We start from the raw sequence: 12,525 nt of genomic DNA on the forward strand, positions 1-12,525 counted from the left end.
CTCTTTCCTTTTACCCGGACGATGATTGATGAAAACAGCTCTTTATTCATTACATAGGCAACACTGATGCATTGCCAGTGCTTATTTTTTCTTCTTCCCTGTTGTCCTGTTGAACATTTTGCCATTTGTGACTACGTTTTACTATGTCACACACACTTCAAGGAAGCACTTTTCTCCTTTGAAATGGATGTTTATTGTGACAACAGATGTGATCTGCTTTTATTGTTGCAACAAATGTGATCTGCTTCCAAATGTATTTTCACTAAGACATAGGCACAATTGATTTTATTATTTGATACATTTTTCTGCTAAGTGTCATATATATTTCCTTTTTCACAAATGGGGAGAATAATGCATTTCTCAGAATCACAGAGATGTTGTGCTGAGACCTAACAAGCACTGGCAAAGCCAATATGTATTGGCGTTGAGACTATTGGCTCTGCCACTGCCGACTTTGACAATGATTTGTTGCCATGCTGTATAGCAGCATGAGTGCTGTGCAGCATGGTTAAAAATAATGATTAAAAAAATATATAATACATCCACTGCTTTTTGCATTTTTAAAAAAAAAAGTCTATTAGCCCTGGCTGCGTCATAGAACATTCTTAAATTCGTTTCAGCCATACTGCAAAGCATCCGTGTTGCTGTACAGGATGGCTACAAAACATTGCCAAACCCAATATCTCTCATAGGCAAGACCTTCTGGCTTTCCTAATGCTTGTTCTTGTGTGCCGATCACATGGCCTGTGGTGCGCACTTGTGCAAGATGTAGCCAGATGCTCAAAGACACAGGTGTAACAGAGGCCACTGCAGCCCTTGAGGCACTGGGGGGGGGTCCTGGGGACACCCCAACCCTTTTAGGGAGAGGCCTATTCAGCTAAACGCCAATGAGTAACTCAAAGATACAGGAGACTGGGGACCCCTCAACACATTCGGCAGTGTGGCCCGTCATTTTGAGTCACCCGCTGCTCCAAGAGAGGGTCAGAGGTGATCCGTGGTCATTTCCAGTCCTGAAGTAAAGAGCCCTGTTCTGAACACCCTTGAGGGTACGCCCTCCCCCTCCTCCCCAAAAACGTATTGATTTGCTTCTGCTCGGGTCACTGCTGCCCTGGTGATGTCCCTATCTGCCTCACCTCATCTGACCCTTCACGCGCCTTCCTTTTCCTAACAGTCCCGCTCACTTTGTCATGCCGGTCCCTGGCAGCTCCAGCCACACCTCCCTATTCTGGGGCAGCAGCTGGGTCCCCACTGACAAGCATCTTATCGGGCCTCGCAGCTCGGCTCGGCCTCCCTGCGGGTGCCGCGCTGACGCGCTCTAATTGAAAACCTCTGATATCAGCTCTCTGCTGCTGTCATACGAGAGCCACGGCCACGCCCTATTACCAAAAAAAAACCCTATGACTAGACTCGTGCAATGAAACATGACTCACAGGGCAGGTGAGAAAGCTCCGTAGGTAGGGTGACCAGAATTTTAAAGCCAAAAACGGGGACATTTCACAAAAAAAGAAGAAGGACTACAATTTTACTTCAAGCGATGAGAGCTCTCCTCAGCAGTGAATTACAGAACAGGTAGAAAGAACATACATAAACGTATTTTTTAAACGCAGTAGCTTGCCTGTTAATTAAATTGCTTTCTAGAAACAACTGCTAACTTTCCCTGCTTTGTAAAACATAAAAAACACACCCACCGTTTTCAGCTGACCCTCTCTAAAAACCGGGACATGAGTTAATTTCTTGAAATTTGCTGGGACAGCTGGTTTAAAATGGGGACCGTCCTGGCAAAACGGGGACTCCTGGTCACCCTATCCGTGGGTCAAGGCGAAACCTGCGTAAAAACGGGATAATGCTTGGATAGAAGAATCCGAGCACGGGGTCCTCCTCTCATCATCACAAGTGGCCGATAAAATTTAAGTTGGAAAATTCCTTCGTGAATAAACGTGCCTCTCGGCCATGTCACCAGTAAAGTCTTACATTGACATAGATGCATGGGCGCATTACTCCTGAATACTCAGTTTCTAGTCGGACCATATACATGGCCGCTACTTTCAGAGGTTTCTTCTTGAGACATAAAATATTGACGCTCATAAATTTACTTTACCTTAACCATAATTTTTTAGATGAAGAAACAATTATTTGTGTATAAAGAGTTTTTTTTAGGTTTCAGCCTGGCGAGGGGCACGAAGTGCCCCTCCCAGTTTGAAAACTTTTGTTTTCAGTAGGGATGTTCAGACCGCCTCTGTTTCCAATTGGCTAGCTCCATAAATGGAGGCTAGCCATTGGAAGACATCAGCGTCAATCCCTTTCTCCCGGTCAGAACGCGAATCGTGGGCGTTTCTGACTATTTTTTTAAATCCCGCCCCTTGATGTCGTGTGTCCCGGGCAGCGCTGTGATTGGCTGCCGGCCCGGGACACCCCAGTGACGTCATTTCCCGGGCCGCGCTGTGATTGGCTGCCGCCCGGGACACCCCCTTGACGTCAGCCAATCACAGCACGGCCCGGGACCTGACTTGTTTCATTCAGCGATCCATTTGTTTATCCCCCGCCCTCCCTCCCGTTGTCCGTGCCTCCTCCCTCCCACTCCACTCGCCGAGGAAGCACTTTTTAGGCCTACAGGAAGCACGAGGGATCGCAGTTCTCAGGTAATTTAAAATGGTAACTGGTGGCATTTGTAAAACACCTTACCGGCGTGATTTATGGCCAAGGAAACAAAAGATAACCCCTAAGGGCGTCCCCGTGTTGCTGGGGAATCCAACATGCTGTGCTGAGAATTAAGGGAGGCCAGCTCCGTCGCGCCTGCCCCAGAGCCGAGGAAGACAGGCAGAATTAACAACATAGCCATTCTTAGAGCCAGGCAGAAGCATACCCGACCAAGAAAGTACCGCCTATCGGGGTGCAGCCATTACCGTGTGCCCGCACGGAACCAGAGAAGCGCCTCGGCCCCTCCGCTGCAATTGCGGTGAGACTGGGAGTCCAGTGAGGGCTCGAGACAAGGGAACGCTCCACTGCCCCACGTGCCAAGTGGCCCGAGATTGTTGGCATCAGTGGCGAAGGCTCGCTGTAGGGGTCAGTTCACAGTGGAGACCAGACCAGTGAAGGTCGCGGGGTGAACAGAGGGAGGGGCGGGGCGAGGCGAACAGGGGGCGGGGGAGGTAAGGGACCTTGAGGGAGGGAACGGCTCAGGAGAGAGAAAAATACAGGGGCTTGCGGAGTAAGAAGAGGTGAAGAGAAGAGAGCAGAGGGATAAGGGTCGTGAGGTAGGAGAAAGAGAAGAAGGGGTCGAAGACGAGTGAGGGGCAGGAATGCACGAGGCACGGAGGGGCGGGGCTAAAGAGGCACGGAGATGGGGAGGGAAAGGCGGGTGGCCCTGAGACCTGTGTAGCTCCCAATAGTGCAGCAGGTGCAGTGACACCAGGCCCCATGTATGCCAGTTACGGCAGCACTGGGGACCGCTGTCTCCCCGCTCAAGTCAATGGACAGGAAGTCGAAGGACACCGCAGGGCCACCAGAATGGGGAATAACTATATTTGGCATTTGTGGCTTTTCAGTGACGCGCACAGAGTCTCGGCTCCGAAACTCCTGGCTCTGAAGGCAGACACCATGTGATCTTGTGCCTGGGGCAGAAGAGTCTTGCGAAAGAGTCCCCGCGGTTTCACAAGAAATAACACCGCTTCCACCCCACCCCTCGAGTGCCTGCTTCTGTAGCAGGGAGTCCAGCACCTCGGGCCCCTGCACGGATCAGACCCCTGGAAGGGCCCCCCAGCAGCCTTGCTTCTGTAGCAGGGAGTCCAGGACCCCGGGCCCCTGCACGGACCAGACCCCTGGAAGAGCCCCCCAGCAGCCTTGCTTCTGTAACAGGGAGTCCAGCACCCCGGGCCCCTGCACTGACCAGAACCCTGGAAGGGCCCCCCAGCAGCCGGCCTCTCCCCAGCCCGCCGCAGGCACCGCTCTGAAGGGACCCCGGCTGCCTCAGCAGGTAGACTTCCTCCTCTGCAAGACTTGTGGTCACAGAAAGAACAGAAAACAACAGAAAAACAGAAGCGGGCATCAGCGGTGAGAGGAGGCGGATCCCCGCATCCGCAGCTCATCGGGGGCCAGGGGCGACCCCCCAGCATCCGCAGCTCATCGGGGGCCAGGGGCCACCCCCAGCATCCGCAGCTCATCTGGGGCGCTGTCCCCCTGCGGGGGGGGGGAGGGCAGGCGTAGCCTGCAGAAGGGGTAGGCACTTGTTTCTGTGGAATTAAATCCCGGCTGCGTGCATGCAGGCTGTGACCCTCGGCACTTCCGACTCTCACTCTTGCCCACTTCAAGTGTTCTCTCGTCTGTGTGTCTGTCTTTGTGTGTCTGGGGGTGTGGTAGTTTTTCTGCGGGTGTGTCATTTCGTTGTGCGTTTGGTTTTCTTGTTTGTGTTTTTATGTAAGTTGCCGACGTGTGTGTATTAGCCTTCGCGTCTGCCTGTGTATATGTGCGTTCTTGGGTGTCTGTGTTTGTACACATGCATCTCTGTACTTGTCATCATGTCCCTTTGTGTGTGTGTGCCTGCCTGCTTGTGGTTGTGTGTGCCTGCGTGTGTACAGTTTTCCTAAATAACTATGTCTGAATGCCTGCCCCAGAGCCGAGGAAGACAGGCAGAATTAACAACATAGCCATTCTTAGAGCCAGGCAGAAGCATACCCGACCAAGAAAGTACCGCCTATCGGGGCGCAGCCATTACCGTGTGCCCGCACGGAACCAGAGAAGCGCCTCGGCCCCTCCGCTGCAATTGCGGTGAGACTGGGAGTCCAGTGAGGGCTCGAGACAAGGGAACGCTCCACTGCCCCACGTGCCAGGTGGCCCGAGATTGTTGGCATCAGTGGCGAAGGCTCGCTGTAGGGGTCAGTTCACAGTGGAGACCAGACCAGTGAAGGTCTTCGTGTGGAGAGCCTGCACGCCCCCCCCCCCCCCCCTTGTTGTTCTGTGTAGGGGACACTGCGAGGTAGAGCCTCGAAGGAGGCCCACGTCTTGAAACTTGCAGCACTTCAGGATAACTACCATAATGGGCGCAGGGGCCCATGAGCCCTACGATAGGTTTGCAATACAGTGATATCTGGTGATTAGTGGACACCTGGAAGGTGCACCTGGCGGGCGCGGACACCTGCCTCTCTTATCGTGCAGTGCGCTGTGTGCGTGCGTGCTTGCCAGCCTTGAAGGTAAAGACGCCAGCATTTTCCTGACAGTCCCTGCTGTATGTTTGTCTCTCTTATGCCCTATTCACCCGGCCTCGACCCTTCACCTTCTTCTTTGTGCTCTCTTGTCAGGTAAATAGTGCCCTCGTGGTTTGGAAACTATTGCTTTCTTTTCCGAAGACAAAGGGAACGCGCAGCGGCTGCAGTGGTGTTATGCTGTGGGCTTGTTTTTAATTATTATTATTTCTTTACAAAACGCTGAACATTTATTAATTTAGTAGGTCTGGGTTGGTAGCACCGCTATCTGTTTGGCCTGTAGTAACCACGTTTTCAGTGCAACAACCTTTGTAAATCGCGTTTCTCTCTGTCGCACTTTTGATCTCCCCTCACCGTAACTCCGTATCTTCTGCCTCCCGTCCTCATGTTTCTCCACCCTCCCGCTCCCCGATGTGCCCTGTTTAGCTTGTGTCTCCCATCCGTGCCCCAGTGTTGTTTGCGCCCCATGTTCTTTTCTCCAACCGCTTTAAAATCCCCGCCATGGTCCCCCGTTTTGCTTCCGGCCCTCTTTCTCCCTGTTACTTCAGTGCCCTAAGTTGCTTCGGTCCCTTCCAGCTCCCCCCTGTTGCTTCCGCCCCTCATCTTGTGCCCCCGTGTGGCTCCCCTTCAGTTTTTTCCCCTCCACCCATTTTAAAAAATATAAAGTATTTTCCGTTTCAGTTACTGATCCAGCTCGGAACGGTAACTAAAAATAATAGAAAATAAGCGACTGACCAAAAACTTAAAAAAAAAATTATATAGCCACAAGGCGCAGCATCTGTGATGCTATGCCTCACGGCGCACACACATTTGCGCAAAGTGGATAGGCCTCAAAGGTGCGACCTATTGGCTTTGCCAATGCGTGTTTATTGTTTTAGACAAAGCCTGGAACTGATTGTTGGTGTTCATGACTTATTTGGAGCCGCGGGGCTATGACCTTCGGCTGCTGACTTCTCACACCTGTAGCTGAAAGTGTTCAGTTTCGGGCTCGTACTTTCGTTGTCCGTCACCTCTGCAAGAAAGGTAAAGGTGGCCCAATTTTACCCACCTGTTTAACAAGACCACTCAATTTCCGATTTTGTACTTACTGAGGAACTGCTGATTGCTCACGTTATTAAGGCCTTTTGGTCTGATCGGATAATATTATTCACAGTCCGTTAGGAGACCACTTTATTCCATCATGTAGAAAGCTTATTCTTATCCAGGGCTTTTCACTGTGGTTTGGAATTTTGTCAATAGTATCACTGAAAACAATTTGCTCATCCTCGGGTCAATTGTCTTTGTTTTATTTATTAGGTTTTCACTTGATTTTCCTCTCTGGGGGTTGGCGTTTATTGTTCCTTTTAAGACTTCCTTTTCAACAGGCATATTACTGTGTACATTTTGATAGCTCTGATTCGGTTACAGTGTCTGCATTTTTTTAATGTCCCAATGTTCCTGATCCCGTTTTTTTCACCAATCTCTTCTTGTTTGGGATAGCGCAGTCGCTCTGTGGCTCTGTGTGTGTGTGGCTCTGCGTGTGGCTCTGCAGGTATGAATGTGTGTAAATAAAAATGTTGTCATTTACACTGCCAATTGCTCTAACTTTTTCAAAGGCGAAACCGCTGCATTGTAAATGCTTGTTATTAAAGTCAACGAGTTCTAATCATTTAAATTCCACAGAGATGCATTAGCTACCATCAGGGTCGGCTTCAGCACTGGTGGCACCTGGTGTGACGACATTTTTTGTCGCCCCACCCCTGGTCCACACCCCTCTCCAATGACCTCCTTTTCCACGGATCCCTTCACTACCACGCCAGTGCTTAATTTGTAAAAAACTAAATGCCAGGGCCCTGGTCAGGAGGCCACTGCAGGTCACACAACACATTGCCCTGACATCACTGTCAATGATAGTAACAACACAACTGCTAACCATCCGACTTCTGCAAGTGTGACAATTCAGACTATTCCAGGTCCCCAGAGCTATTAGGATGGCTTGGGTGTGAGGTAATAGTCATTTTTAATGAATATTGAATTAATGATTAACTGTTGCTTTGGTCCTCTCCAAACTAGCCAGACAGCGCCACCTTGTGGCAGACCCTCACAAGCATCAGTGCTGACCATTAAGTGAGGATCCTGAGCACCGGAAAACACTGGCTCAAATTAAGCACTGGTACCACTCTCCAACAATGCCCCTCATCTCTCCATAGCCCCTCTCTCACATTCTACTCAAACTAACCCTTTTTAGCAACATTAGGAACAGATAACTAGAGACAGGGGAAAAAACATAATGTCCTAAACTACACCATGCAGCCTGCATGCAAATTTTTGATGACAGGTCACTGTGCTATATTAGGATTGTAACTTATAAACTGCAAGTGACAAAAGGATCTGTGTGACAAAAGCAGTAACCTACTGAGCGATCCACATAAAATACAGTTCTGTGATCTGCATGGTACATGTTCTTTAACCTACTGAGCGAACCACATAAAATACAGTTCTGTGATCTGCATGGTACATGTTATTTGCAGCAAGCATACTAATACTCTGAGCTATTTTATGATGGGTCAAACTGCCATTAGAAAAAAGCACCTTCCTAAAGCTGGCCTTGACACCATCGAAAGGAAGCCTCTTCCCAGGGCTCTTTCTGTATACCAACTTATGCATCCTTTCAACAATCAACCCATCTATCCAGTAACCTGTACAGCTATGTATCCATCAATTCGCTCATCCATCCAGTAACCGGTACAGTTACTAATCCGTCCATCCTTCAGTCCATTCACTCATCCAGTAACTTGTCCACCTAATAATCATCCAAACATCAATTCATGCAACCATCCAGTAACCTGTCCAGCTATTCATCCATCATCAAACCACCCATTCACCCGGAGATCGCCCAGCTACTAATCCATCAATTCAGTAATCCGTCCAGCTACTAATCCATCCGTCCACCCATTAAGTATCCTGACAAGCTACTAATCCACCCATCCAACTACTCGCTCATCCATATATTCACCTAGCTATCCTGTAACCCATTCAGCTACTAATTCATCCATCCATCCACCCATCTATTGAGTAACATGTCCAGGTAATAATCAATCAATCAATCTATCTATCTATCTATCTATCTATCTATCTATCTATCTATCTATCTATCTATCTATCTATTGTACTGCATAGCTACTAATCCAGCCATCAGTTCATACTTAGATCCAGTAATTCGCCAAGCCACTAATCCATCCATTAATTAAGCCTGCAATTCATCAATCGATCCATTCAGTAACTACCCCGCTAATTACCTAGCCATTAATCAATCCTTCTATCCAATAACCCGCTCAGTTACCAGTCTATCCATCCATCAATACACCCATTCAATATTCAGTACAGTATCTAATACCAGCTACTAATCTAGCTACCAGTCATTACATCCATCCATCTGCTAATCCTGCCAGACATCAATCCATCCATTCGTCCAGACTAATCCATCTAATCAGCAACTTGTTCAGCTTCTAATCCATTTATGCACTCATCCATCCACTTTCTCATCCATCCACCAACCTAGTAACCCAGTTCACTACTAATTAACCAGTTCATCTCTACAGAAACCTGATCAAATATTAATCTGTCCATTAATCTACTCAGCCCCACACAGCCATCTATCCATCGATCAACCCACGTGCCGCTGCCAGGTTCTCTGTGTGTCCCCCTCTCTACTTCGCACAGTCACAACCACAACATCACAAGTCTTTGGATCAAACAGTCCTAGCAAAGTACACTAAAGTATCTTTACAAAAACAAACGCGCGAAATTCTTAATAATGAGTTCGGGGAAATAGTTTAAGAGAAGGTATCCGACAGGAAGGATTGAGAGCAGGACGGGTCGAGAGGATGGACCGACGAGAGCCGGGAGAGCACACAAAGTAGGCAGAAACACAAGGAGTGTAGGGACTGGCGAGAGACGTGAGGTGGCCTGGGAGACTAAAAGGACGAGCGGTTCAAGTGATACTCGAAATGATTCCGGTGTCTCTCTATCAGGCTGTCCAGAAGGGGCACACTTCCTACATATTGATCCCCATTCATTACCTCTACTCTCCCTGCATCCTCTCATGTCCTCGGCTCTGCTTGTGTCTACCCCCCCCCACCCCCCTCTGCACTCCAGCAACATCCAATGACCCTCACTCCATCCTCTCCTCCTCCCTGTCCCCTCTGCATCCAGCCGTGCCTATCGGCTCTCTCTGCATTTCACCACTCTCTCCCCTGACTGCACAGTCGCATAGCCCTCTGCACTCCCTGCATCCTCTCATGGCCCTCTGCACCCTCTCATCGGCCTCTGCCCTCCCTGCATCCTCTCATCACTCTCTGCCCTCCTCTCCTCGGCTCCTGCCCTCCCTGCACCCTCTCATCGGCCTCTGCCCTCCCTGCATCCCCTTATCACTCTCTTCTTTCCCTGCATCCTCTCGTCACTCTCTGCCCTCCCTGCATCCTCTCCTCGTCTCCTGCCCTCCCTGCATCCTCTCATCGGCCTCTGCCCTCCCTGCATCCTCTCATCGGCCTCTGCCCTCTCTGCATCCCCTTATCACTCTCTTCTTTCCCTGCATCCTCTCATCACTCTCTGCCCTCCTCTCCTCGGCTCCTGCCCTCCCTGCACCCTCTCATCGGCCTCTGCCCTCCCTGCATCCCCTTATCACTCTCTTCTTTCCCTGCATCCTCTCGTCACTCTCTGCCCTCCCTGCATCCTCTCCTCGTCTCCTGCCCTCCCTGCATCCTCTCATCGGCCTCTGCCCTCCCTGCATCCCCTTATCACTCTCTTCTTTCCCTGCATCCTCTCGTCACTCTCTGCCCTCCCTGCATCCTCTCCTCGTCTCCTGCCCTCCCTGCATCCTCTCATCGGCCTCTGCCCTCCCTGCATCCTCTCATCACTCTTTGCCCTCCATGCATCCTCTCATCTGCCTCTGCCCTCCCTGCATCCTCTCATCACTCTCTGCCCTCCCTGCATCCTCTCATCGGCCTCTCCCTCCATTCGTCATCTCTCCCCCCTCTGCCCTCCCTGCATCCTCTCATCACTCTCTTCCCTCCCTGCATCCTCTCCTCGGCTCCTGCCCTCCCTGCATCCTCTCATCGGCCTCTGCCCTCCCTGCATCCTCTCATCACTCTTTGCCCTCCCTGCATCCTCTCATCTGCCTCTGCCCTCCATGCATCCTCTCATCGGCCTCTGCCCTCCCTGCATCCTCTCATCACTCTTTGCCCTCCCTGCATCCTCTCATCTGCCTCTGCCCTCCATGCATCCTCTCATCACTCTCTGCCCTCCCTGCATCCTCTCATCGGCCTCTCCCTCCATTCGCCATCTCTTCCCCCTCTGCCCTCCCTGCACCCTCTCATCACTCTCTGCCCTCCCTGCATCCTCTCATCGGCCTCTGCCCTCCCTGCATCCTCTCATCGGCCTCTGTCCCCTCCCTCCATCCTCGCCCTTGTCCTCCCTGCATCCTCTCGTCGCTCTCTGCCCACCATGCATCCTCTCCTCGCCCTCTGCTCGCCTTCCATCTCCTTATGCTCCGCTGACCCTCACTTGGCCTGCTGTCAGCATCGATTTCCCCTGATTGTCCACCCTCTCGCAGCCTCTTCCCCCACAGACCCCTGAGCTCGCGGCCCCTTTCTCTCTCACACCTCCCGGGCCCCACACCGCTCCCCCTTCCCATATCTGCTGTTTTGCTGTGCCTCCTTTTCTGAGCCTGTCTAACAAAGGCTCCAGGACTGCAGCCAGACTGCAGGGGAAGGGGGGGAGACACTGACTGGAAGGGAGGGGGAGTGGGCATGGAGGACAGCGCAGGCAGGGGGGAAGCAGGCAGGTGGACATGCAGGCAAGACACAGGCATACCCCACACCAAGGCACTGACGGCCGATGGTGGAAGGGGGTATGATGGTTTGAGGAGGGCGGCAGATGACGGAGACAGGGTGGAAGGGGTGCACTTACCCGGTACACGTTCTCCGTCAACCTGTTCACCTCTTCGGACCGGGACATGGTGCTGGGGTCGCGGGGGCTCCTCGCATGGACCCTTGGGGCGCAGAAGCAGAAGTGCTCCAGGTTTGGGGGCTGGATCTTGGGTGGGGGGTCCGCTGCCGGCTTCGAGGAGGCGGGTGACCACCACTGGCTTCGGTGGTCAGGGAGGGATGAGACACAGAAGGAGTGGGGGCGCGGGAGGGGGCTGCCCCCTGGCAGACACAAAAGTTTTGCAGCTTAGAAAGGGAAACTTATGGCCAATGGGGGCTCTGCTGGCCTCCCACCCAGTGGCACTTGTTTGCATAAAAGAAGGAGGGGTCTCCTCGTTACTGACAGCCTGGGAGAGGCATGTGTCATTTCCATATTTAAAGGGACATCTGGGAGGGTGGGAGGCAAGCTCTCGCTAGCAGGATGTCCCTTTCAAGACCACCCTCTCAGCCTGTCAAATTAAAGCGTATCTCATGCACCAATAACCACGTTTGTGTCACATTTTCGATTTATTTCCGCAGCGTCCCCAATACTGTTTTTCTTGAAAATGTCGTTTCCTTTGGTCACCGCTGTTTGCTGGCGGTTAACCTGTTTCTACGCACTCATAACTTTGCCCGCCAGAAAAATAACAGAAGCGCAAGCACACACACTCACACACACGCGCGATTTGCCCAGGATTACACAATGTGGCCAAGTAGGGTAGTCGAGATCGGCATGCCTCAAGTCACAGGTTCATAATAACACTGTAAACACAAGGCTGCTTCTTTACTGTCCTTAAACTCAGGATAGTGCAGACCCACTGCAGTTCTTGACCTTATAAACAGACTTCTCACTCCTCCGAAGTGTTGCATACAACAGGTGTCCTTATTAGCTCAGTGTAATAGTGCCTATTTCCCTGAGCTGGTAAAGTTGTAAGGCTGAGTCAGCAGCAGCGCCAGGATTGGTCCTTTCCCTACAGTTTGCCTATACATTCATGTATCATTCCCCTCAAGCCACTGAGCTCGCTTCACGATACACTCTTCCCTTTTCTCGCTCTGTTTTTTTCTTCCCATCCCTGCTTCAGTTGTGGTCTTATATTTTATACTTGTCACTACCAATATTTATGAAAACTTTTTAGTGTAATTTGTAATGCCAAAGAGAAGCCGGTTCGGGCAATACCTACACTCCACGCTGTTACTTGAAGCGTAAACATGTAATTTTATTAGGACAAGGTTGTAACAGTTAAACATTATTAACCAAAACATCAATACAACTATAACAGTTCCATCATCTTCCCCCTCAATCACCCCATCCATCCTCAAATCATCACACCTGTTGCGCTCCTCCCCTTTCACTCTGCGACCTCCTCCATCTCCCCATTCTC

At 50.9% G+C, this 12,525-nt stretch overlaps 1 protein-coding gene across 2 annotated transcripts in view; it reads right to left on the bottom strand.

The window, feature by feature from the left end:
- LOC144770456 (BAR/IMD domain-containing adapter protein 2-like) overlaps window positions 1-11,436 on the bottom strand; it is a 368,945-nt gene extending 357,509 nt beyond the window's left edge. Inside the window, exon 1 of one of the 2 annotated variants that reach the window (XM_078654979.1) lies at window positions 11,148-11,436. In XM_078654979.1, coding sequence (XP_078511105.1) covers window positions 11,148-11,195 — 48 coding nt within the window. In that variant the 5' untranslated portion in view covers window positions 11,196-11,436. The remainder of the gene's footprint in view (window positions 1-11,147) is intronic. The other variant, XM_078654981.1, reaches the window with a different exon arrangement.
- Window positions 11,437-12,525: the final 1,089 nt, after the last annotated feature.

Source organism: Lissotriton helveticus, chromosome 7, assembly GCF_964261635.1.
Source record: "Lissotriton helveticus chromosome 7, aLisHel1.1, whole genome shotgun sequence".
NCBI lineage: Eukaryota > Metazoa > Chordata > Amphibia > Caudata > Salamandridae > Lissotriton > Lissotriton helveticus.